This window comes from Monodelphis domestica, chromosome 2, assembly GCF_027887165.1.
Source record: "Monodelphis domestica isolate mMonDom1 chromosome 2, mMonDom1.pri, whole genome shotgun sequence".
NCBI classification, from domain to species: Eukaryota; Metazoa; Chordata; class Mammalia; order Didelphimorphia; family Didelphidae; genus Monodelphis; species Monodelphis domestica.
In genome coordinates, this window is record NC_077228.1 from 15,314,452 (window position 1) to 15,341,017 (window position 26,566).

Genomic DNA, 26,566 nt, shown 5'->3' on the forward strand with positions numbered 1-26,566 from the left:
TGCCCAAGACTTCATAATCATTGGCAGTATTTGAAAGGTCCCATAGATAATGGAATCCAGAGAGGGCAGGCTTAGGAAAAAAGATAAGAAGCATTATAATGGTCCTTAAGAGTGAGCTTATGGAGAGAAGGGAAAAGGGTCAAGGATAGACTCTTAGTGGTACATTCTCCTAAAGAGATTAAGGGGAAGATGGAGTAAGTGAAAGAGACAGAAGGCGCAGGAGAAGAAGTAAAAGAGAATTTTGATTGTGTGGTGTCTCAGAAACCACTGAAATAGAGAATATCCAATAAATGTATTGAACTGAATGTTGGAGTCAAAGGAAGATTTGTACCTGGATTCTAACCAATAAAGAATATGAGTCAGTTTCCCCAAGAATAACATTGTTTATTAATGGAAGCATGCAAACTCATGAACAAATAATGGCTCTTTCAACAGTCAGCAAAAGACACTCAGTCCAGTCTGACTTGCTTTTATAGGAATCTGTGTCCTTTTTCAGATTGGCCTGACATTTTGTCCCTTCCACCTCTCCTGGCAGTGCCCATTAGTGGAGATTTCAAAAGAGAAGGTGGTGGATTTAAGAGACCTCAGTTCCTTCCTGTTATTTCATCACAGGGGAGGTGGATCTTTGCCCAAATTAGGAAAACACTGACACATCCTACTTTCAAATTCCTTAGAGTGGGCGGTTTTCCATTAGAGGAAAACCTTTAAAGCAGGGGTCCCCAAACTATGGTCTATGAGCCACATGTGGTCCCCTGATGCCATTTATCTGGCTTCCACTGCACTTCTGGAAGGGGCACCTCTTTCATTGGTGGTCAGTGAGAGGAGCACAGGATGCATCCTCAAAGTGTGGTGTCGCTCATGTACAATGCTACTTCCGGTGACATAATCCTTTGTGTGGTGCCTTGTTCTGAGAGCAACTGAATGAGAACGAGGCACCATGCAAAGGATTATGTGGCTGCACAGTGGAAGACATCAGCATGGTGAGTGGCGATCTGGGGGAAGGGATTCTGCACTATGTATAATGCTGCCCGGTATAGTGGTGGCTGTGATGGGCCTGTGCAAGGCGTGACAGACCCGTCCCAGCCAGCTCTGAAGACTCTGCTATCCCAGACAACGAAATACAGATTTGTTCCTAGTTTTTTTCTATAGTCCGGCCCTCCAACGGTCTGAGGGACAGTGAAAAAAGTTTGGGTACCCCTGCTTTAAAGGATTTCCTGTATCTTTTTTTAAAGGCCCATACCTTTTGTCTTTGAATCTTTACTAAGTGATAGACAGCTGGGGTTAAGTAACCTGCCCAGATTCCTTCAAAGGTAAAGGCTATAAATAAATTAAAAAATAAAATAAAAGTTAGTTGCCTTGAGGCCTTGGCATAAATTAGAAAGTGACCTGCTCTCAGCCTGATTATGGAAGATCAAAAAGACTTGGGGAAAATGAAATGATTTCCTGTAGAAATATTACTAGTAAAGAATCCAATTCAGCATTAATTTTTTTCAGATACTAGTCCTTGATCTCAAGAGATATTATATCTCTTGGGGGATTCATTATGTCCCCAACTAAATAAAGAATATATACAAATAAATACAAATAGATGGGACACTGACAACTGAATATCAAATACTTGGGGAAGATCAAGAAAGATGGACACTGAAAAAGGCCATTGGATTTTGTGATGTTATTGGAGAATGCAGTTTAAGTCTGGTAGAGACTGAGGGGCAGAGCCATGTTGTAAGGAGTAGAGGAGAGTGGGAAGCATTGCATATAGACCAGATTTTCCACAAGTTTATCAGAGAAAGGGAAGAGACAGATGAGATGGAAGTCAGATGAAATTTTTTTGGTGGAGGGGATGAGGCAAGCAAGGTTAAGTGACTTGCCCAAGGTCACATAGCTAGTAAGTATCTAAAGCTAGATTTGAACTCAAGAAGAGGAAATTTTTTTTTTTTTTAAAGCTTTGGGATGCTGTGAAAAGACATCAGTGGAGAGGGAGAGATTGAAGATGGAGAGATGAGGGACAACTGCTGTATATAGGATTCAGGTGGCGGTGTTGGCCTTAGTGAGACCAAAGAGAAAAAGGAGGTAAAGCAGAGTTTTGAAAAATGGTAAAAAGGAACTAGAGTGAGTCCTCTTCTGTAAGTGGGAAGATTATGGTAGAGATTGAGTGTGAGATAAAGAAATATAGTGGTTGACATGAACTTTTACAAAAGTAGATTTTGGTTATGTAGAAATCTCCTAACCAGTATTGTGTTGGGATTTTGTCTTTATCTGTAATTTTAATTTATATTAAATAGAAATCATTAAATGATAACCATATTAAATTTCACCTGATTTTTAAAAATTAATGACCTACTATGTGCATTATTTTTTTTGACTGAATGGCATTTAAAAGCATGTATTTCCTGCTTACAAATAAGAATCTGTTTTTAAAGCTAGACCACATAGTTAAAAATGTTTATATTTAACCTAAACCCAGTTTATTTTGACTCACAGACCATTTTAATTATAGTGTTTAACAATGTGATTTTAAAATGCCATTTATTTCTTGGAAATATTAGTATGTGAGTCTTGGTTTTTATTTTCCTGCAGAAACGGCTATTCCTACCGGGTGGCAGTTGCCCTCTCTCTGTTTCTTGGCTGGTTAGGAGCAGACAGGTTTTACTTGGGATACCCTGCTTTAGGTGAGTACTCTCCCCACAATGAACGTGATACTTTGAGATGTGTATTCTATATGTATATAGATATTTTCTTTTAGGCAAACTCTCGACTCTGCTGAACAGTCAGTATTCCATATGCTGCCTTGGATCGAGTGGTGAGACATCTGCAGTGAAACAGCCCGCTTTTGCTTGGCCATTCGGTGTCTGCAGAGCGCGTCTGTGTTTTCACTTTCATAGAAAGCATGTAGGGATAGACAGAATGCAGGAAGCTCTCTACTTAGAAATGCCCAGGGCAACTGATACTCTCATCCCATTCCCTTCCTCCACAGCCTCCAGGTCTGTGGCCTTGTCTCCTCTCGGTGCACCCTGATGGCCCTTTAGGAGTCCCCAACTCTGACTCCCCAAATCCCTCCCTTGATGTCCAACTGAGAATTTCCGATTCTGTGACCCTGGCTAGTTTCTGGGGAATAATTGTCCCTGGAGGATATACGCCCTTCACTCTTAGCAGCCTGGCTCTCTGGAATTATCAGTAATCTCTTTAATTGCCACATTTGATGACTTTTTTCTCAGTCCTTATTCTTCTTGACCTTTCCACGGTCTCTAACCCTGGCAAGTACCCTCTTTTTCTTGAAATTCTCTCCAGGATTTACTGTCCCTACTCTCTCTCGAGTCTCTTCCTCTTCCTCAGCCTTCTTTGCTGGATCTTTCTCTAAGCTGTGTCCTGGACCCACTTCTCTTCCTGTACTATTTCATTTGATGTTGTCATTGACTCCCATGGATTCAGTTTTCTTCTCTATCCTGATGATTCCTGAGTGAAGAAGCTCTCTTCCCAGTCAGGCTGGCACCTTCCCTGCAAGCTAGAGTTTTATAATTTTCCAAAATCACTTAGAGGTGGTGACTCAGCCCGGGGTCACGCAGCCAGGATGTGCCAGAGACTGGACTCAAACTTGGGTACTCCTGGCTCTGAGCCCACCAGTCTCACCACTAAGCAATGCTGCCTCTCCTAAAGGACTTGTCTGCAGAATAAATAAAAAATTAAGGTGTGATACTGAAATATGATGTAATTGGGGGAGGGGGGAGGCATGAGCACTTGGGAGATCAGGGAAGACTTCATAGGGAAAGTGCTTGAAAGAAATGTGGGATTCTGTGAGGCAGAGGTGAGCAGGACAGGAGTGATTCTAGGCATGGAGGATGGCCAGTACAGAGGAGACTAAAAGAGGGATTGTTGAGTAACACAGAACTGCAGGGTCAGACCTTGGGATAAACTTTTAAAACCAGTCTTTGTGAAGCTTAGATGTCATCTTGGGGACAATAGGGAGCCATTGCAGGTGGGGAGTAGTATGATCAGACTTGCACTTAAAGTGACTCAGAATTTCTGTGGAGGACAAACTTAACACAGATCATTGCATTAATTAATGTAGGAGGTGGTGACTGGTGCCAGTTTTAAAAGAAGAAAGCAAACAATGAATTTGACACTACAAGCATTATTGTACAAAGGATAGATTGCAGGTTTTAGAGTTTAGGCTGGGTTTGAGTCCTATTTTCTATTACAGGGTAGGACACTTACCCCTCTGGGAAAGGAGGGAATTGGACTAGATGGCCTCTAAGGTCCTCACAGCCTTAATTCTTGGATCCTGTGATTACAATAAAGAGTGCTTTGAGGGAGAGACAGGAGAGAGGGATCAGGTGCCAGGCAAATCTGACTTCCATCATGGTCATCATCTCCCCACAGACCACCTAGGCAGCCTAGGACTGGATCTTGAACCCAGGAGCCTTGGGAATAGCATTGCCCTCAAACCACCAGACCTGCTATCAGTCCAACCTCCATAGCCATCATTGAGGGGGAAAATCATTGTGGAGAAGGAGCGTACCGTGCCCATTACCACCAGCAACAACCTGTGACCATCAGCAGACATAGATCATCACAAGTCACCCCATTCCTGTGGTCCTGCTTCTAGCCTAGCCTTCAGCCATTATCCAGAGAAACAACATTGTGGAGAAGAAGCCAGCTGTCCTCACCATCTGCCACCTACAAGGCTGGCTGGCCAACCTAACCGAAGCAGCAAGACCTTTGAAGGGAAAGGGGGGCTGCAGACCCAGCTGCTGAAGACTCAAAAGGAAGTGCTTGGCCCTGTCCAGGGACTCAAAATCAGAAAACAATGAGATTTTAGCAGTGAAAATGAAATGAAAGAAAAGACTTTCATCTGCTTTGCTCTTGAACCCTAAGGACTATGGGACTTTTCCATCTGATTTATAGTTAGAACCTCCCAGGTGTGTTACCTTCACCATTAATCTCTGACTATCTGGAGTGGGCACTGTGATTTTTTCTTTTTGTTTCCACACATTTAGAGCAATGCTTTGCATATAGGGAATGCTTAATAAAATGCTTCTTTAATTTATTCATTCATTACATAGACGTAAAACTAAAGAACTGTTGGGTTGATCTCTTTTTGGCTCTAGAAGGTAGATCTGTGAATGGAGAATTTTGTAGAGCTGCAGGTTCAGATTTGTGGTGTGGAAAAATTTCCTAATGGAAAATTCTGCAGAAATGGAATGAGTTGCCTTGGCTAGAACCTAGACTGCATGAGATAAGTGTGGAAATTTAGACTGGAGCCAGATTGTGAAAATCTTTGAATTCAAGGATTAGGCATTTATATATATTTTTTGTAGGCAGTAGGCAGCCATTGAAAGGTTTTTGGCAGGAAGGGATCACTTGGACGTCAGTATGAAGGACAGATTGGAGACAGATAGACTGGAGGTAGGAAGCATAGTTAGGTGGCTTTTCTGATTCTCTATGTTAGAAGAGATAAACTCCTAAAGTAGGGTGGAAGTGAAAGGAGGTGGTGTAGAAAGGAGGAGATAATGCTCAGGTAGACCCAACAGCATTTGATATTTGATTGGATATACAGTGTGAAGGGGAGAGAAGAAGAGGTGGCAAGAATTCTGAGATTACGACTCGGGTGACTAAGGCACACCCTTTCCTTATATAGATGTGAAAGCTGATACCCTTTTCCAAAATATTGTATCATAGTGCCTTCTTTTAAACCAAATCTAGAATATCACATTTATTTTTATAATTTTATATTATTAAATACGACCCATTTTTGCGTTTGAGATTTTCTTAAACCTGCCATTCAGCAAGTCATCAGCAAATCTGGGAAGCATTCTTTTTTTTTTTTGTAAATATGGCACTTTTATTAACTAATCTATACGTAAGTCAAAATTCTTTCTAGATGGTAAAATTCTTTTAGAGACATAACCCCCCCCCCCCCATTACTGCTTTTGCTGCATCCTACAAATTTTGGCATTTTGTCTCCTAGTTGTCTTTATCTTTAATGAAATTGTCAATCATTTCTATAATTTGTTCTTTGAACCACTTGTTCTTTAGGATTAAGTTTGGTTTCCAGTTAATTAAAACAACAACAACAAAAAACACACCTTATTTTCCATCTTTGAATCAATATTAAGTATTGGTTCTAAGGCAGAAGAGTAGTAAGGGCTAGGTGATTGTGGTTAAGTAATTTGCCCAGGGTCATACAACTGAAGTCAGATTTGATCCCAGGAACCTCCTGTCTTTAGGCCTGATTCTCAGTCTCCCCCCCCCCCCCCAACAATTAATTTTTGATTTATGCACCAAAGGCCTTTTTTTGAACTTAACTTTATTGCATTATGGGTGACAATATTTCTCCTTTTCTTTTTTTTGTGAGGTTTTTATGTTCTAGTACATGTTAGTTTTTGTAATTGTGGTATGTATAGCTGAGAATAGGTATACTACTTTCTGTTCCCATTTAGTATTCTCCAGAGGTTTAGTATATCTAACTTCTCTTAAAATACATTCAGATCCTTAACTTCTTTCTTGTTTATTTTTTGGTTCAATTTATCTAGGTCTGAGAGAGGTGAGTTGAATTTCCCCACTATTATAACATTACTGTCTATTTCCTCCTATAATTCATTTAACTTTTAAGAATTTGGATGCTTTTATTACCAATATGTTTAGTACTTTAGTACACTGCTTATGTTAACTTTTGGCAAAATGTAGTTTCCTCAGTTAGATCTGTTAATTAGGTCTTTGTTTGATTTTGTTTTGTCTGAGTTCTTTATTATGATCCCTGTCTTTTTTTACTTCAGCCAGAGTGTAATAGAAAAACAGAATGCTTCTTGAATTTAAGGGTCATCCTTGCACTTGGATTAGCACATCCATGCTCATCTTCTTTGTATTGTTCTAATTTTAATTTCTTTGCTCCCTGAAAGGAACATGAGAAGCATTCCCTTTATGGTTTTATTTTAGTTTTGATAAAAATGTTCTATAGCAAAGGATCATTTTAGAGACTGAGCCCCTCCCCACTGACATTGAACCATTAATATCTGCTTTTTGGTTCTAGCAGTTCAGTTTGGTTTTAAATAATAAATAGTAATAGCTGACATTTATATAGCACTTACTCTATGCTAGGCCCTGAGCTAAACTCTTTATAATTTTTATTTCATTTGATGAACAACTGCCTTGGAAGGTAGGTGCTGTTACTATTGCCATTGTACAGATGAGGATTCTGGGGCAAATGGTTTAAGTAATTTTCTCAGGGTTGCTTGCACAACTAGTAAGTGTGTAAAACTGGATTTGGACTCAGATCTTCCCAGCCTTTTATGCTTTATGCTACTACCTAGCTGTAGCTATGTAGTAGTCTTAATTAGTATTATCTAACCCATACCCCTCTTCCTTATTTGACAAACTGTCAAATTCTGTGAATTTCCAACTTTTTAACTTTTTCAGTGAGCGAATGTATGAAAATAAATTGGTTAAGCCCTTATTGTGTGCCAAGCACTGGAGATACCCATTCAAAGGACAAGACAGTCCTTGCTCTCAAAAAGGCAAAAATCCCATTTTTGCAAGTGGCAGCCAAGGAGCGTTTGGATCTGGGAAGTTACCTACATTCTGAGTCGTCACAATTCAGTTGATCAGCCTGTCCTTTCCAGGATCCATTGATCTAATTGATCTAATAGCTGTTCCCAGAGTAATAGGCAGAAAGCCAAGGGCATTGGGGGTGTGAGGCAGGATCCCTTACTCTGACTGACCAGGGGGTAAGGAGCTAGGAGGCCAGGTCAGGCTGCAGGGCAGGAAGATCCCCAGAGTGCCAGAAAAAGAGTTTTGGGGTGGAAACTCCTCATCATGAAGCAATGCCGGCTTTTTGTGATTCTTAGAACCGTGTTTTTGATAACACATGCTTGAGTTTACCCAGCAATCTGGAAAGTCACTGGATGTCTCTGTCGTTCAGACTTGTTCTTCATTTCTTTTTTGAAACTTAGACTGTAGACACTTGTGAAGCAACCATGAAGCACCCTGGATCAGTGCTAGGGGAGGTGGATCATAATGCCTGCCTTGGAGGAGCCCATACATTAATAGGGCAGTGTTTGCCCTTCTCCCCCCGGCCCTCTGCCATCCTCCTTCCTCCCCTCTCATCTCTCTCCTCCAGTATTACTGCAGGCCTGGCCCACTCACCTAAATACCTCCTTACTTGCCTGCCCTCATAGTCAGGTTCTGTAGCTCTGAAGACAGGAGGTGCTGAGGAATTGATGTGCCACCAGCAGCCCTGCCTGGTTTGTCTTCATCATCCCCCCTGCAAGGTTTCCCTAGCTTTCCCCCTGTTTTTCAGTTTCCTTTTGTTGCCCCCATCACTGTAAGCTCCTTGAGGGGAGGCACTGTCTTCCTTATTGGTATCCCCAGTGCCTGGCTCATTGTGAGCTCCTAGTAGATGTTTATTGATTCCCATCATGTCGTGATTCTTCATATGGTGGTGCTTCTCCTCATATAGTGCCCCATTTTCTTCTTCATGTCTTCAGAATTTTATTTTGGGAGCTTCCTGCCTGTGGGCTGTGGATTCTGCTTGTCCTCTCTCTGGGGCTTGAGATTTAGCCCCTTCTTCAGATTGTGCCTCACTTTCCCCTTCTCACCTCCAGACTGGCTCCTCCTGGTTAGGGTCAAGGGCAGCAGAGAGAGCTTTTCCTTCTCCAGATTCTCCCTTTGTGAAGGAGGAAGTGGTGATGGTGGCACACACGCCATTGGCTGCTGAAAACTGCCTCCCAGCTCCTGGGAAACTACTAGATATTTTTAAGCAAAATTGCCTTGGCAGTTGTGTGTATGGGGGATTGGGGATGAGTCTTGGTGCCTAGAGAACCCTTCTAAGATTTGTGCATTTATCCCAGGCCACCAGGGCCTGAACCCAGCTGGTGGACTTGGGGCAGAGAAGGGGATGAATGCTGCCTCCTCTGGGAGTGACAGCAAAGTTTGGCAGCTTATTAGGATGAAGGAGAAGGGCTTCCTGGGTAAGAAGGTGTCTAGCTTCTGTGCAACACTGCTTTTCACAGTATAAAAATGGCCAGTCTTAATATATTTCTCATAACACTATGTTTCAGTGAGGGAAATCTATGAAATCTTTTTAAATTAGTTGGTGTTTTTTTCTCAGGTGGGCAATGTTGAGGTATTTCACAATTGAACTGAATAATTACATGGGGGATAGGGAGGTGATCAGGGGACCTTGATTAGTTGAGTTCTCCCTGCACCCCAAAAAGCCCTACTTGATGAAATGTATAGGATATTAAGGGCTAGGTTCAGAGACAAGAGTTCACCCCTTTCAGACTATTGTGTAAAGGGTTTCCCCCTTTCAGTCTGGTTGACCAGTGTAAGGGAAATATGAGATGTTTAGGCTTCTTTACAATCCTTTTGGAGATGTGAGGAAGCTCCTTGGGCAGAAAGAAGGGCCAGTCCCAACTGCCTCTGACAGAGGAGCCAGTTTCTGGCAATTGAGAAGAGAACCAGCTGTGGAGGAACAGCCCAGCCCCCCCAAGAGAAGTCTTTCCTGGGGAAAAAGATGCCCTCTTTCTTCTCTTCCCCACTGACAGGGATGTTTTGTAGCTGACCCAGGGCTTGCAGAGGCAGGCCCTTCATTCAGCCATGCAGTTGTGAGATGGAGAAGCGAGAAGTCACTGGAAGAAAAGAAGGACATTGTGGCAGGCTGGGTCATGCCATGGGCAGTGCTGTGTGCCTGGCACCCAACCACTTTCACCTTAGGATCTGGGCTCCTTCTACCACTGAGGATGTGTGTCTATGGGAGAGATGTTCTGAAGTCACTATTCTTGCTACATACTGTTATAGTCAATACCTGTGATTTGAGCTCTCTGGGTCCTCTGGCTGACTTTTGAAGAGGACTAGTGAGCTCTGGCTTTAGGAGTGTAGACTCCCAGAGTTACTAGGTCACCCTTGACCATGGAGTCCTTGTCCCTGTGTGGGGCTACCCACCCTTCCAGTGTGAGTTGAAGGAATAGCCCCAGAGGAGCACTACGGTTGTTAATTTAAAGAAAAGATATGCCTTTCTGGCAAGCATAGTCAGAGTTGAGAAATTATTATTGTTAAATCCTAACATTCCCATATTTTGATTTTATAACTTTTTTTTTGAGTGCAAAAATAGTGATCATATTTGTTCAGGCTTCATTTCCATCCAAACTGTTTATAGGCAGAAGCTGATGAGAACAGATCATGAAGAAACAGTGCAAATAATGCAGGAGGAAAATGTGGTTATGTTTAAGAGATTCATTATTATGGGCCTTGCTTTGGTTTACTCATTGTCCAGAAGCAGAAAGCAAGGGAAATTGGTTTTTTCTACCAGAAAAGTTTGATAAGATTTAAAAAATTTGTTTTGCTCAATTTTAGGAAATTTGTCCTTTTCAGGCCTCCCATCATCCCCTTCAGTCTGCTCTGTGTTTAATACAGAATACATCAAGGCTGCTTCATCTGGAACCCTTTCATTTGTCTGCTCAAAATGAAGTCTTGTTCTTCTAATAATATTCTGTCTTTATGTTTAATTCTGTGTTAACATCTGTGACATTTTTTTTTCTGATATGCTCTAACCAGCACATTTGATTTTGCCCATCTGTTGCATTAAGAGATTATGGCTTCTTGAAGATAAAGCCTCTTTTGGAGCTGCTGCCTACAGTACTCCCTTTTCCTAATGCTCTTCATTTGAGGAAAGTGTAAATATTTTCTTATGATGAGAATAACAGTGTGTTGTAGTTTTAGTCCTGGAGTTTAAAATCTTAGGTTCGTCCATAGGATTCTGGTGGTTTAAAAATATGATTATTAAGTAAGTTTGAAGTTACCCGTCTGGACTGGTATAGAATGGAGAGTTATTAAACCCAAATAAAAAAGATTGGCAAGTTAAGCTTCTTCCAGGATTGAAAGCTGTTCTGTTTAGGTATAGGAGCAAAAGAAATCCTGGTCACTAATGACCAGATTTATTGTCTAACTCTCCAGGGTTTTGGCAAGGAGACTGCCTTAAGTAAGAAATGATCTCTTGTCTTAAAAGAGACTCTTTAGACTGAGGGCATCTCTGCAAGAACTAACTTGTAATCAAGCAGGTTACTTTAAAAAATTAATCTCTGTTCACCATTTCATTTTGTAGCTGAGTAAATCCTATTATTGAATTCCTATTTTTAAGATGTGAAGTCTGATTACTTAACTAATCCATCGTTAAAGGCGATGTTTGGGGTTTGCTTTGTCACTAGTCAGCTGGCAGCATCATTCTTGATCAGCCTGGCATTGGAAGGAGGATTCACAGCTCAGAAGGAAGCTGCAGCCTCCTCCCTGGACTCTCCGTGGCACCTCCCAGTGGTGCGTTTTCTAAACTCTTCCTATCTGATGGTGCCTGTGTGGAGCCAGGGAGCAGAGCTCTTGGCAGACTTTCTGTAACACATACTTTAGTTTTAAGAATCAGAGGATTTGAATATCACAAGATAGCACATCATGATAAGGCAGAAGCTTTTTTTTTCCAAAAAAGTGAAATAAAAAATTTATCTGAATGAGCATGCTGCCCAAGAATGTGATGAAAAATCATAGTGCTGGATTAATAAAGGATTCTCCATGTTGATACCAGTATACAGTGAAAATTCCCCAAGATGTCCTTTTGCCAGAGAAATATTTCTCAAGTTCCAGAGGAATTACCCCAAATCTCAAGCCTTTGCTTGTAGTTAACTGTAGGACCAGCCAGATGTTTGCCACTGGCTTGGTTTGGGGCCTGGGGAGTGTTAACCAGCACTCCTTCTTCCCCACTGGCCAGTTGCCTCTAATCCTAGCCTCCCTTGTTATTTACTTCTGTCTCCCTACCATCTTAGAATCAGGGGTTTGGGGCCATCTGTCTCCTTACACATCTTCATCTCCATGGGGAGAAGGGAACAGGCAGATGGAAGTGAGCTGGCTCAGCTTTAGCTGCCTGATCCTGAAACTCGAAAGAGAAGGCAGTGCTGTCTAATGGAGCACACCCAGGCCCTTCTTTCCCAAACACATCGCCTCCTTGCCTGAATCAGGCTTCAAAGAATTGAGGAAGTAACTGTGCAAGCAAAGGATAATGGTAGAAGAGGTAGATCCCAGCAAACTGTCCCACAACCAATCCTGAAACTCTTTTGAATTACTGGTACCTGGAAAAATGCTATTTTCCTAATTTCAGAGGTTAATGGAAGCTTCCGAGGAGGGGAGGAGGGACCTTGGCAACAGATGCTCACTTGTTCTCTCCTGCCTGTCTCTTCTCCCGAAGGCTGCTGTCACTCTCTCCATTCCATAACAAACACATTTAGTTATGCACGGGTACCAGATCGAAAGCAACAAGAAAGAGTGGAAAGAATGTTGGACTTGGAACTGGGAATCCTGAGCTCGTGTTTGGCCTTGGACACTTCCTAACTTTGGAGTCATGGACAAGACATATAGCACTGAAAACCTCAGTCTGCCAGTCTGCAGAAGATGGTAGAGCATGGATTGCTCTACCCGCCTTACTGGCTTGTTGCTTTGCAAACCTCTACATGCTACAGAAATGAGTTTCTGGGCAAAATCGTCCTAGAAGAGTTTGTGTCAAATCCAAAGGAGCAATTCTGGTTCTGAACTTGGCAGGGATATCCATTTGCTATCCATTTCCCATCTCAGTGCTCTTGCTCAGGCTGTCCCCTCGTACCTGGAGTGCTTCTCCTTTTTGCCTAGCCCACAGAGGCCAGTTGTTGTTGCTCAGTCATTTCAGTTATGACTTTGTGACCTTATTTGGGGTTTTTTCTTGGCAAAGATACTGGAGTGGTTGGCCATTCCCTTCTCTGGCTCATTTTATAGATGAGGAAACTGAGAAGGAAATGACAAGCTGCTTCAGGATCTTTGCCAAGAAAATCCTAAATAGGGTCAGGAAGAGTCAGACATGATTGAAACAACGGAACAATAAATATCTTAACAGAGATTTCTGTAGCAGGTCGTGCTTTTATACTTGTAAAGCACATTGTGTGGAGATTATTTACCCTCCTATTTCCCCAGGGCCACCCTTCAGAAATGATCTTCCATCTGCTTTGTCCAGACCCTTTGCATAGACCTAGGCATTACCATGCATCTTCCCAATTTTTGAGCTCCCTGAGGGCAGGGGCTGTAGTCTTTCTTTTTCTCTCTCTAGCAGTAATCACAGTGCCTGACACATAGGAAGTGTTTATTATATACTTGTAGGTTGATTGATGAAAGGACATTGAGACCCATATTTTAAGAGCCTAATGTTTGTTATGGTTCTGGGTAGCCTCGTAGATCTTCTGAGAAAGAGAATTTATCCACAAGTGTCCCAGCTTTCTTCCTACCTCTGCATCACAAGCTTCATCCAGAAGACAGGCATATTAATGCAAATTATGTCTTTCCTATTTCCACCTTTTAGTTCATTCTGTGGAGGTAACCAATATATTCTTTAAGAATTAGATTTATTTTTAAAATACAAACATACAGGTACATAAAATATATAAAACATGCACGTATAAACTACAAACCTTTAAAAATACAGAAATGTTAAGAAAAAAACAGCTAAGCAAAAACCTTCTTATCTATGGCCGTCTCTTGACAACATCTACACTCTGCCCTTGTAAACAACCCACACCCCGGAAGTGGGAGATCGATTTTGTTACCTGCTTTTTAGGGCAAATACTTTATCAGTTACTTAGAAGTTGGCTTCCTTCTGGTTATCTTTTTATTTACAAACCATAACCATTTCACATTGTTGTTCAGTGAATGTTGTGTCTATAGCACCTTCTTCTCTTCCACCCCCATAATTCCAAATCATTTTCCAGAAAGGTTGGGCCAGTTCACAGTTTGATCAACAGTATTAATACCAGTCTCCACACAGCCTTTGTGACAGTGACTTTGCATTTTGTTGATTCTCAGGTGCTATGCATATCTTAGTACATATTAAAAGTAATTTCACCTTCCTGAAAGGCGTTACGTGTAAAATTATCTCATCATTTAGAAGCAGTATATGTAAAGGAAAGGACATTGGTGCCACGTAGGAGACTCGTGTCTCAGACAGAGCTCTGATTCTCATTAACTGTTGAACTCCAAGTAACTCATCTGTTCTCTCTGATTCTTTGTTTCCTCACCTGCAGAATGGGAGTATTATTTGTATTATTTATCTGATAGGGTTGTTCTGAGGAAAGCACTTTATCAACCTTTAAGTGCCACATAAATCTGAGTTTTTGTTATTCTAATGATCATTTTCATGAGTCATTTCCATATGTCTCCATGATAAAGAATAAATCAGCAAGAACATTGGCTATTTAACTGTAGTCCCCCCACCCCTTTTCGTTTCTTACCCTTTTGTCTTTTATTTCTGTTGATATCCTCTTAGAGTATTTGGTTCTGTATTCTGAGAGACTGAGATGCTTTCCAGGCTATCACTCCCAATTTAAGGCAGATCTGCTCTTAAGCTATCCCAGATGGATGCTCATCTATTGTTTGGGAAGATTTTCAAAGAAGGAGATTCTGCATTCTAATGACCCATTCCTGGTGAATTAGACTTCTCTGGTGCTAGACTTCTCTGACCCTAAACCCATTGTCTGTCATTAAATAGGAGGTATCATGGCACAAGGAAAGAGTGCGAGAGTGCTATATTTGGGCCCAGAAGATTTGAGTTTGCCACTTGTTATCTGTTCGACTTTGGGCAAGTGACAACTCTTGTGGACCTCACTTTCTCTATCTCTAAAATGTTGGGGTTGGATTAGGTGACCTTTAAAAGCCCTTCCAATTCCAAATCTATGATCTTATTTTATCATCAGAAGAGATGAAACAATAGAATAAAAGAACCTAATAATAATGGAATTTCAGTGTTGGAAATTACCTTCAGAGAGGCTGATGACCCATTCTTGAACTGTCATCTCCACAATATCAATGACAATTGGTTATCCTACTGACATTTCATTCAACACAGAGAAAGAAGGGCATGGGGAGAAAAAGAGAGGAGGCAGATGAAGGGAGGGATTAGTCCTAAGCAAACCAGACTCCAAGGAAGGATTACAAAAATATTTGTAGTAGACCTTTTTTGCTTTTGGCAAGGAATTTGAAACTGAGGGATTTGACCATTAAAGGGGGTAAGGCTGAACAAGTTATGCTGTATAAATGTGATGGAATGCTCTGGTGCCATAAGAAATGATGAAGGGAATAATGGAAAGATTTTTGTGAACTATTTGTCATGAGGTGAGCCTGAGCAGGAGAAAGGTTTACAATGAGAGCAACATTGTAAAGACAAACACCCCTGAAAGACCAAGCCACAATGGATTCTGAGGGCAGATGGAAACTTGGAGACTTGTTTTTTAAAAAAACATACCAATTTGGGGATTTGTCTTGCCGGTTTACATGTTTGTATAACACAGGTCTTTGAATACAGGAAGATTCTTGTTCTTAGTCTCTTGTTCTTGTATTCTTATTCATTGAAAATAATAAAAATGAAATGGCTTGGGATGTCATCAGTGTCCCCTAATTGAGGTTATCATAGAATCATAGATTTAGAGCTGGAAGGATTTTAGAAGCCATAGGTCCAACCCTTTCATTTTACAGATGAGGAAACTGGAGGCTCAGGGTGTTTGTCACATATGATAGAGACCGGATTTGAACTTAGGTTCTCAGGCTCCAAAAGATAGACATCTTTTTATTCAGGGACCAGTTGGACTAGGTAATTTTTTTTAATCTTATTTTTTGTCCCACAAGAGTTAGGCAAATGGGATTAAGGTGACTTGTCTAGGGTCACACTTCTAGGAAGTGACAAGATAAATTCTTAAGCCCCTCCCTAAAGTTTATTTAATCAAATAACCAGTGCTTAGCATAGTGCCTAGCAAACAGTAGGTACTTAATAAGTGATTAATAAGCATTTATTAAGTGCCTGCTGGGTGCTCTGATTCTGTGATTCTTCTATTATAATTTTGATATTTTAGTAAGATATCCATATTTGTTCTCCAATTGTGTGTATTTTCGTAGGTATTCCAGACTTTTTGTTTGAAGTCTTTCTGATGATAATGGACATAAGTCCATTAAAACTGGGGAACAGATTATATTGACTCTAAATCAAATGGAGATGTCATAGGGAAATGTTTTTAGTTTTAAAAGATGTCCTGAAACTCCAGACACTGAGATTTCAAGATTGATTTCTTTAGATTTTGAGCACAGAAGAACATTTGCAGATTTTATTACATTTTCCCTTCATTGCCTGATGTTTGTCTGTTAACTCAGTTAAGAAAGCCTGGACTTTTACTCTTTCTTGAAATATATTTCATGTGTGATCACATGAACTTTTGTTAGAAAAATGGATTCTTCTGCCAGTTTCAAATTCTTGAAATAAAAGGATCAGTGTGGAATATCTTGCCAAACTCTGCAAAATTGAAAAGTTCTGTTCACATTGTGGAACACTTATGGGCCTGTTGATTGTTCTTTCCTTTTTTTCAGGTTTGTTAAAATTTTGCACTGTAGGATTTTGTGGGATTGGCAGTCTGATAGACTTTATTCTCATTTCAATGCAGGTAAGCCAGTTTCCATGCACTGTTTTATTTGTAATTGGAGTGGGGGTATTCTCACTCCAGAAGAATAAATGTGTTTAAATCCAAGGACTTTGGCCTTTTCAACTCTTGATTTTCTACATTGTCTCCTAGAAGACTTTTGTCTTCATGCGTCCTCCCAGATTGGAAAAGAGGAACAGCTTATCTTTATCCTTTTGTTTTAAATCCTCTGCTACTTACTCATTTCTTTTTGGCTCAGCCTAATTTCTTTTAGACCCTGGGCATGTAGGTTCATGCCCTATAAATCCATATAAAACCAAGAACTGGTCTCATCTGATTTTGTTTCTTTATGTTTCTCTTTCTGGTGGACAGGCCTGTAACGTGTTATGCATTTCTATTAATTAGTTTTCATAATATATTTTTTCATTGTAGATTATCTATCTCTGAGCTTGGTAGTAACCTATTAAATTGTGCATCTCTGGGTATACCGTTTCACAATCTAAGATATAGTAGAGTTGGGGAAGTAAAAAGATGGCATTCAGCATAAGTATTAAAGGCTTTTGCACATTGTCTGGAACTAATACATTTCAAATTTCTATCACATATCACACTTAGAGGTTGACAGTTATTAATGTTTTCCAAATTTAGTTCATCAAATTGGCCTCCCAGTTAATCGTCATATTTCTGAGTACTCACAAATACTATCAGGTATTTATTTTGCAAACTCTTGCATTCCCAGATGCAGGGTTTGTGGAGTTTAAATGATAAATGGCTATATTTAGCATTTGATCTTGAAAAATACATTTCATCCCTTATTCATCAAATAGTTGTTGAGTGCCTAATATTGGAATAGGACCCATCCTTGATCCTGTAAAAAGTTTGTAGGTTTATGACCTCTCTGTTGGCCTTCATTCTATTCTGCCTCCCCAAATACAGTGTCTCCAGGCCTCACCTTCTTGCTGGCTTATGCAGCCAGTCTTTATTTTGTAGAGAAAAGCACAGATCTAGGAGGAAAATATGCAGACTTCCATATTGTGAGGAGGAGGCAGCATCTGGGGAAAGAATAAGACCAGCAGCATTAAACAAAGAAAATATTGAGTTTTGAATTTGAAATTCTACTATATTCACCCACCAGCATATGCCCTTCCTCCTATGACTGTGGGACAGGCAAGAAGGCAGGAAGAGGCTAAGGTAACATTTTACATATGTTAGAAAAGTGGTGTCTCATGTTAAATGACATTCAAAGAAATTGAATGTCTCATTGGGATTCTTAGAGTTAAGACTTCCAAGACTAAATAGCTCTGCATTCCCACCATCTGTCTGATATCTTTAGAAAGAGTTTTCTCTTTTGGTAGTAGTAGCATTTCCTTGCAGCTCCAATTTCCATAAAATCATAAAGTTGGAAGGGATCTCGAGAGATCATCAGCTGATTCAGCCTCTGCCTAGAGGCCCCTGAATGCCTAAATTATTCGTAACAGATAACTCTCTTCCTGAAGACCTCCAGGGAAGTAGAATCCACAAAAATTTGAACTGGTTTAGGGGAAGAATTGGCACACTTGGACCCCTACAGTAATTTTAAGGATGGAAGACCAACTTTAAAATGCTTTCAACTGGGGAAAAAGGAGTCCGTTCTCCAAGTTTGCCAAGCAGTTCTTCCCATCATTCTACATGCCCCATGGTAAGTTTTAACATGTGGCTGCATCTGAAGTGAGGCATTTTTGAGATGTATCATTTTTAAACAAATAGGAGTAACTTTTAAGTACGAATATTACCAACTTGTGTTAATATTTATGGCTGGAATGTATTGGTTCCACTTGATCATAGACATTTCCATCCTGCTTTTTTGGGTGTGTAGTTCTTCTCTTCCCCTTTTCCTCCTGCTCTCCGTGCCCATTTTTTTTTTACCATTAAATATTCCTCCCCAGTGGTTAGCAATGTTTTTCTGTTGGGCTGTGATCCCAGAAACACATCGTGCATGGCCTCATGACCTCCCAAAACACACATTATGATTTTTCTTTTACACTTCATAGTGTTTGTAATGAAAACTCAGGAAAACCATTTTAGGGGGAAAAATTGGTCTAGTTACTTCCATTCTGATGGCAAAGAATGGGAAAACACTTTGTGCTTATTTATTGCTAAATTAACTAGACTTAACTTGAAGATCAAATCCTTCCAGAAACTGTATCTACTATGATGCTCAGTGTTAAAGGAATATCATGTAATAATATGTGGATGGTCTGGGGAGACAGTAAGTTACCTTTGTGCCTGGAGCCAAAGTCCAAATCCCTGCTCTGTGTGGAATCCATTGGAGCCCTTCTGTGTCCTTCCACTTCTGTGAGATAGTTCTGATGGTCTGGGAAGCCCTACTTGGTTTTGCTCATGCAGATGGCCAATTCCAGCCATCACCAGATCAATTACTGCAAAAAATTATTGTTATTACCTTGTGTAACTGCTATCTAGCATAAACACTTTGTGTCTGATGTCATCTCTACTGCTCACTTTGGCACTTAGCTTATTGCCTGTAGAATCATAGATTTAGAGCTGGATGGAACTGAAGAGATTCAACAGTCCTCTCATTTTACAGATAAGTAAACTGAGGTCCAGAAAGAGAATGCAGGACTTATATTCTGCCTCACCTGCACAGATTGTACCTTTTCACATGATGAGGTACAGATCTAGGATTCAAAATCACATCCCCTGATACCAACAAATCTTTACTAAGATCCTGAGGTGGCACCAAGATGGGATTTAGTGTTGTGTTCAAGGAGGAGAAAGAGAAAGAGGAGAGAGACAGACAGACACAGAGATTGAGAGATCAGAGTTGGGGGGCTGAAATGAGAGGATGGGCTGAGAGCATGGAGGGCTTTAAAGGGTAAGCAGACAGATTTAAACTTTGTCCTGGAAGCAGTTGAGTCCCCTAGAGTTCACTGAGGAGGGAAGTATGAAGTCAGATCTATGCCTAGCTAGGAAGGGACCAGGTTATGCCTGCTCTGTGCCAGGCACTGTGCAAAGTGCTTTGTAATAGGATCTCATTTCATCTTCACCTGTGACAAGCCCCTTTGGTCACCAAATGGAGGATGGACTAGTGGGGAGATAGCGCAGTAGCTCTGGCCTGGGCCAGGCTGTAGTTGTGACTGTCCTGGTTTTAAGAACCGACTCCTCTGAAGCACTAAGATGACAGGGCCTGAGGCCTGGGACCTTGTTGACATTCACTCAGCCGATCCTTTTGCACTTTGAATGGATCCCCAGAAAACTGAGACCTGGCACCAGCGTGGTGGTGGATGGCATAAGCACGTCACTCCCTTGCTGGAGGACCTCATTAAGTGATTTAGCAGCCTCTGGAGGAATCAAAAATAAAACATTTACCACAGTGGTTGGAGTGTTCTTCTCCTCCCACCCTCTTTGTGCCTCCTCTGATTGAATCAGCCACACCCTGTTACACCAATTAATGCTTGTTTTTTAGACTAGGCAGTGACCCTCAGGTTCCCTCCAGTGCTGTTTTATGGAGTTGATATTAAAGAGAACATTTAGTAGTCTGATCTTTAGGTCAGGCCCCAATTAGGAAAATTCCTAACATTTAGGCAGAGTTTTAGCTCTCTAACCTAATTTGAGTCTGTGTTGATCTCTGGCCTCATTATTGGTGAGACAAAAATTCAGGTTACAAGAAGCACTGGGGTCAGAAAACAAGCTGTGTGTGCTCCAGAGTCTGTTAAGGGGAGGGCCAGCCTCTTCCTCAGGCCTTGAAGAAAAGGCCCGAGTGACCTGCTCAGCCTCTTGCTCTCCAGCATTCTTTGCCTTGTACTTCTTCCGTCTCCACCGTGGAGGGCCCCCTTCCTGTGACTGACTGCCTAGGTAGGGAACCCCAGGAGACACACAGACACAGCATGACTCGGGAGCAAGAGAATCCCAAGCGAATCTCCAGGCTGAGATGAAAGCTCGAAACGGCACGTCTCAGGATGCCAGTTGGTTCTAACCTGATGACAATGGCAGAGAAAGAACATGTAAGCTGTACTGTCAGGACTAATGCAGCCATCCTGGTGGTGGCCAAACCATTCTGCTATGGTTTATCCTAGGACCCCTGTCTTCCACTGGAATGGATCGACTTTGAGATGGACTAAAGCATCAGGACGAATACCCCTGGGCTCCATTAAAGTAGAAATAATGCTTGGGTTCCTTTGGCTAGCGTTCAGTGCTGATGAGTCTGCAGCCAGAGCCACTTCTTTTTTTTCTTTCTTTTAAGCTGGTTGCCTCAACAAATGTCTTCTTTATTTTATTTTATTTTATTTTATTTTATTTTATTCTGATTATTTCTTTTTTAAATTTCTTTTTAATTTTATTTAATTAGATGATTTAGAATAATTTTCCATGGTTGCAAGACTCATGTTCCTTCCCTCCCCTCCCTGCAACCCCCCTCCCATAAATGATGCACAATTCCTTTGGGTTTAACATGTGCCATCAATCAAGACTCATTTTCTTATTATTAATATTTGCACTAGGGTGATCTTTTAGAGTCCACTTTCCTAGTCACAGCCCCACTGACCCATGTGATCAAGCAGGTGTTTTTCTTCTGTGTTTCTTTTCCCACAGTTCTTTCTCTGGATGTGGAGAGTCTTTTTCATAAGTCCCTCCGAATAGTTCTGTCTCATTGCATTCGATTGTACCACAGTGTATCAGTCTCTGTGTACAATGTTCTCCTGGTTCTGCTTCCAGTTCACATGGAATTCCTCCAGTTCATCATTCCTTTGAGCACAATAGTATTCCATCACCAACATAGACCACAATGTGTTCAGCCATTTCCCAATTGAAGGGCATCTCCCCATTTTCCAATTTTTGGCCACCACAAAGAGTACAGCTATGAATATTCTTATTCAAGTCTTTTTCCTTATTATCTCTTTGGGGTACAAACCCAGCAGTGCTATGACTGACAGAGCCACTTCTGTTCAGGATCAGTCAGCTCTGTTATAGCTACAGATTGTTCCCCGTCATCTTGTAAATGGAGACTGTTGATCTGATGACGGCTTTAGAGGCCAAAGTCCTGGACTAGGGGGGAGGGGGAGAAGTATCATTCCTTTGTCCCTGGCAGGTCAGTCCTCACTCTTGGTCTCTTTGGCAGTGATCCACAATGGGAGAATAAGGCGTCAAATCTGATCTTTGAGTGCATTATTGAGTGCTACATCATTTCTGCTGATGTTCTTGGCTTAAATACTGATTTAAAAAAACATTTTCTTGGGGGGCAGCTGGGTAGCTCAGTGGATTGAGAGTCAGGCCTAGAGACAGGAGGATCTGGGTTCAAATCTGGCCTCAGACACTTCCCAGCTTTGTGACCCTGGGCAAGTCACTTAACTCCCATTGCCTAGCCCTTACCACTCTTCTGCCTTGGAACACAGTATTGATTCCAAGACGGAAGGTCAGAGTTTAAAAAAGTATATTTTCTTGATCAACTTTCCTGCCAAAGGTGGTTTATCAACAAACATTTACTTTTCATTTTAAATAGAAATTCAAGGTTCTGGGTTCCACTCTAGTTTAAAGTTCTGGGTCTTTAGAAAAGAAGATTGTAGGGAATTCTTAGCTAAAACTCCATGAAGAAACCCCATAATCTCTCACCCTCCACAATGGCTGCATCTCCTTAGGAGGAGAAATTACAGGTGCTTTGGCAGAATTCTGGAGTTAGTGCTTGGTGATTGATTCACTGATTAGTAAAAGAGATATCCAGACAGTGTGAAGTAATATCCTAAGTATTAGCACCCTCTTCAGTCTTCTCAGGAACTGTGGGGACTCAACTATGTTGTTATCCTTCTCCTGGATAAACCACCTTTGGAATAACTTCTATCAGTGTCAGATTTGTTGGGGTAGCCTCCTTTTTCTAGGTAGCCTGCCCTCCTTGTGCCTTCCCTTTCTGGACTTTGGAATTCTGCCCCCAAACATAATCAGTTGATTCCAAATGAAGCCACTAATTAATTAGTTGGTGAGAAACCTTATTGTCATTTTATGTTTCTTAATTACCTTCTAAATGCCCCCAACCAGGTACTGTTAGGGAGGTGATTAGGTATTACTCATTCAAAAGGAAGTGCTCCTTAAGAATGCTATCAGGGGGCAGCTGGGTATCTCAGTGAATTGAGAGCCAGGCCTAGAGATGGGAGGTCCTGGGTTCAAATGTGACCTCAGACACTTCCCAGTTGTGTGACCCTGGGCAAGTCACTTGACCCCCATTGCCTAGCCCTTACCACTCTTCTGCCTTGGAACCAATGCACAGTATTGACTCCAAGACGGAAGGTAAGGGTTTTAAAAAAAAAAGAATGCCAACAATTCAAAATTCTATTGAATGAGTGCCTTAAAAAGTTTGCAAATACTAGAGTGGGTAAAACTAACTCTTTTTTCTAGCAGTACATTTTCTGAGCAAACTGCTTTTTCCTAAACTTTATCTTTTCCTCAGTGGTCAGCACAGTTCTCTGCTGAAGAGTAGACCTTAGGTTAATTTTTGTCTGAACTTTTACAAATTCAGGGTTTGTAAAATAAGGTTTACTTTTTTCTGTGACTCTGCTTTTCCACCTGGACTTTGCCTTTCATTTGCCTGCTTAATCCCTCCTTACATATGTCCCCAAGCCTGCTTTCTCTTCCATCTACATATTTCTGAATTTCTTCTATCCATAGCTGTTTTCCATCTAATTTTAGGCCCTAAAATTTTTTATTCTTGACTTGAGGTCAGACATAAGCAAAAGGAGCTCATTGGTCAGCTTTATCCTTAATCTACTTGGCTACCTGAGGAAACCCAAGAAGATATTTCTTAAAATCAAATGCCATAGATGTGTGACCCTGAGCAAGTCACTTAACCTCCCTTGCCTAGCCTTTACCACTCTTCTGCCTCGGAATCAATATTGCATATTGATTCCGAGGCAGATGATAAAGGCTTAAAAAAAGAAAAAACTTAACACCAGTTAAAAAACTTTGTAACCTTCTTTGGAAACATTTTGACTAATAATGGTCATGATGGAATAGAGAGAATATCATTGATAACAAAGGACAACGGCTTTGAAAATATTGCAAAAATAATGTTTATAATTAAAACTCTTTTTTCCTCTCTTTCAGATTGTTGGACCTTCTGATGGCACTAGTTATATTATAGATTATTATGGAACAAGACTTACAAGACTGAGCATTACCAATGAAACGTTTAGAAAAACACAGAAGTACCCATAGCTAGTTAGAGAACAGCCCAATGGTAAGTGAATGCATTCATTTGCAAATAATTTTATGTCAGCCCCCATGTACATTATTTTTATTTTTCTTCATTGCCCTGTGGTGACAGAAGATGAGGGGGAGGAGTGGGAGGAGTGGGAGGAGTGGTAGTTGTACAGTGGTAGTAGCTGTATTAGTAGTAGCAGCCATCAGAATAGCATCAGGGATTAAGAGTTGGCCTTGGAGTCAAGGAGACCTGGATTCAAGTCCTGCTTTTAACACATCCTGGCCATGTGACTCTGGGTAAATCACTTCCCTTGCCCATGGCACTGATGCTGATAAGACTAGAGGCCCCAGAGAAGGCATTGCCTGTTTTGGTGAAGGGAGTTTCCTCAGCGGGACCGACTCATCCCAGTGAAATTCCAAGGTGGCCTAACTACTCTCTGTTATACCTGTAAGCTATGAAAAGAAGATATTTTGAAAGTTCAGGAAAAAAGAGAATTTCCTAGAGACAAGCCTTTGACATTATAGGAAAACTTTTTTTAATTCTCTATTAACCCCCCCCCCCCCCCCAAGGAAAATAACAGAAATATTTGTGGCAAATAAGACATTTGAAACTTGACATCTGAAATGTATAAGGCACTATTTAAGGCCTCCCCCCCTCCCCGCAACTCCCAGTCCACCGTGGATGGGTGGCCCAAGGATACAAATAGACATTTTCAGAAAAGGAATCCCAAATTGCTTATCATCACTTGAAAAACATCCAGCTTCAAAAGTTGAGGTTTCACCTCATACCCATCAAACTGGTAAAACACAGGCAAAGAATGCCCCCAGGGCCATGGAGGAAGAGGAGGGAGCAGGGCTGAGGGGGCTACAGAGCATCTCACCCTTAAAGGCTACATACATGGGCAGGCACTTTGTGGACTTAAAAAAACCACTTCCAGTTTCTCTTTTGTTCTTTTAGGTTTTGTGCCTCCTTGATTTTAAAAGAGAACTCCAGAGCGTGGAAACCCAGGCTTTCTAATTGTCCCTGTTCGCACAGCACGCTGCCGCTGCCGTGGTTGCTTCAATGTGGTTTTTACTGGAGGTTTTTTAGATATTTTATTCTGAGATTTGGCTGACTGGAGACTTTTTCTGAGAACTCCGTGGCCCCGGAATCTTTTGGGGCCTCTTGTCTCCTCTGGAGGGCTTATCACTCCCCCACTCTACCCCCATCCCAATGCCTTTTCCATAGGCAAGTTGTGGCTTGTCACTTTTCCTTCTTCAAAATAAAACTAGAATAACCTATCTTCTGGGTACGAGTCATTCCCTCCATGTTTGAGCTTTCTTTTTGAAACGAAATCCTTGTGAGTCTGGATGGAGCCGTCCCCTGGGTTTAATCGTCATCTGCTTCTTTCTGTCTCTGGGACCTTGGACAGTTGACTTTGTTTCTTTGGGCCTCAGTTTCTCTCTAGAACAAGAAGCTTGGGCCAGGTGACTTTTTTTTAAAAACCCATACCTTCCTTCTTAGAATCAATCCTATGTATTAGTTCTAAGGCAGAAGAACGGTAAGGGCTAGGCAATGGGGGTTAAGTGATGTGCCCAGAGTCACACAGCTGGGAAGTGTCTGAGGCCAGATTTGAACCCAGGACTTCCCATCTCTAGGCCTGGCTCTCCATCCACTGAGCTGCCCAGCTGCCCCAGGCCAGGTGACTTTTAAGGGTCCCTCTAGCTCTAATAATAATCACAACAGCAGCCAGCATTTTGATTAAGCATCAAAAAAATTTTTATACAGATGGGCAAACTGAAATTGCCCAAAGTTAAGGGACTTGCCCAAGATTGCACGGCTAGAGTTGCTGAGGTGGGATTTGAACCTAGGTCTCCCTAGGTCTTCAGTTTGATTGCTCCATGAAAACAGCTGAGGTCTTCTTTGACCCAATATCATTTCTATGCTTTGGAATGTCACACCTTTTCTACCACATTTGGATGGATCTGCCCGAGGATGGATATTAAAGTGCTGTTAAAAGTGTTCTCTTGGGTCAGCTAAGAAGAAGGGTTTGTGGACCTTTCAAGGCCAGGAGATCTAGGAGAGGCCGAGTACCTGAAAAGCAGGCAGGGACCGGTGGCAATCGAGAAGAATTAGAGCTGTTGCCAGCCCTTTGGTAGCTTGCTCCAAGGTTTGTAAAGGGCTTTGTCCCCATTTTACAGATGAGGAAACTGAGGCCCAGGGTGGCACAACTGTTAGGCAGGATTTGAATTCATGTCAGTCTTCCTGATGCCAGTGCTCTTACCCACTGCACCATCGATGGACTTCTAGAATTAATAATAGTAATAATAAAAATTACCTTGTCTTTTTTGTCTGGACCTCTCATTTCATCCATGGAGGGAATTCCCATCAAGGACTCCCGGGCCGGTACAGGTGCTCCCCCTCCCTGTCACTCAGCTGGATTGTGCCTGGGGCCGGAGAAGAGCCTGCTCTGGGGATGGTCCGAGGCCAGACTTGACCCTCCTGCCTGGTGCTGCCTCCCCGTTCACCAACTGTCCGCTCAGCCCCATCATCTGTGAGGTGCGGCGGGGCTGTCTTAGAGGCCACACTGAGTATCTGTCCGAGGCAGGAGGGCGGTCAGGGCTGGTCCGTGCAGAGGGTCGTCCAGCTAGGAAGGGTCTGAGGCCAGATTGGAACTCGGAACCTCCGGCGTCTGTCCCTGACTCGCCTCCACCGAGCCGTCTTGATGCACATTCCCTCTTTACAGAGGGGGCCCATCTCGGGATTAGTGTTTCCAAGCCTGAGTTGGCCTCTGCGGCTTCCACAGCCCCACCTCTGGGCTGCCCGGCCCTTGTGAGGGGCCCCGGCTCGGCGGCCGCTCCAGCCCTCGGGCTGGACCCGGCGGCCTTGCTCTGCCTCCCAAGTGCCTTCTCAGAGCCAATGAGTGCAGCAGCCTGTCGCATCC

At 41.9% G+C, this 26,566-nt stretch overlaps 1 protein-coding gene and 1 pseudogene across 2 annotated transcripts in view; one reads left to right on the plus strand and one right to left on the minus strand.

Moving 5' to 3' along the window:
- Positions 1 to 24,923, plus strand: part of TM2D1 (TM2 domain containing 1) — a 59,954-nt gene extending 35,031 nt beyond the window's left edge. The window contains exons 4-7 of one of the 2 annotated variants that reach the window (XM_001380903.4): positions 2,581 to 2,672; positions 16,411 to 16,484; positions 23,547 to 23,679; positions 24,601 to 24,923. In XM_001380903.4, coding sequence (XP_001380940.1) covers positions 2,581 to 2,672; positions 16,411 to 16,484; positions 23,547 to 23,657 — 277 coding nt within the window. In that variant the 3' untranslated portion in view covers positions 23,658 to 23,679; positions 24,601 to 24,923. Of the gene's footprint in view, positions 1 to 2,580; positions 2,673 to 4,380; positions 4,920 to 16,410; positions 16,485 to 23,546; positions 23,680 to 24,600 lie in introns of those variants that run through there. The other variant, XR_001627609.2, reaches the window with a different exon arrangement.
- Positions 6,789 to 6,903, minus strand: LOC130457738 (U6 spliceosomal RNA; annotated as a pseudogene).
- Positions 24,924 to 26,566: the final 1,643 nt, after the last annotated feature.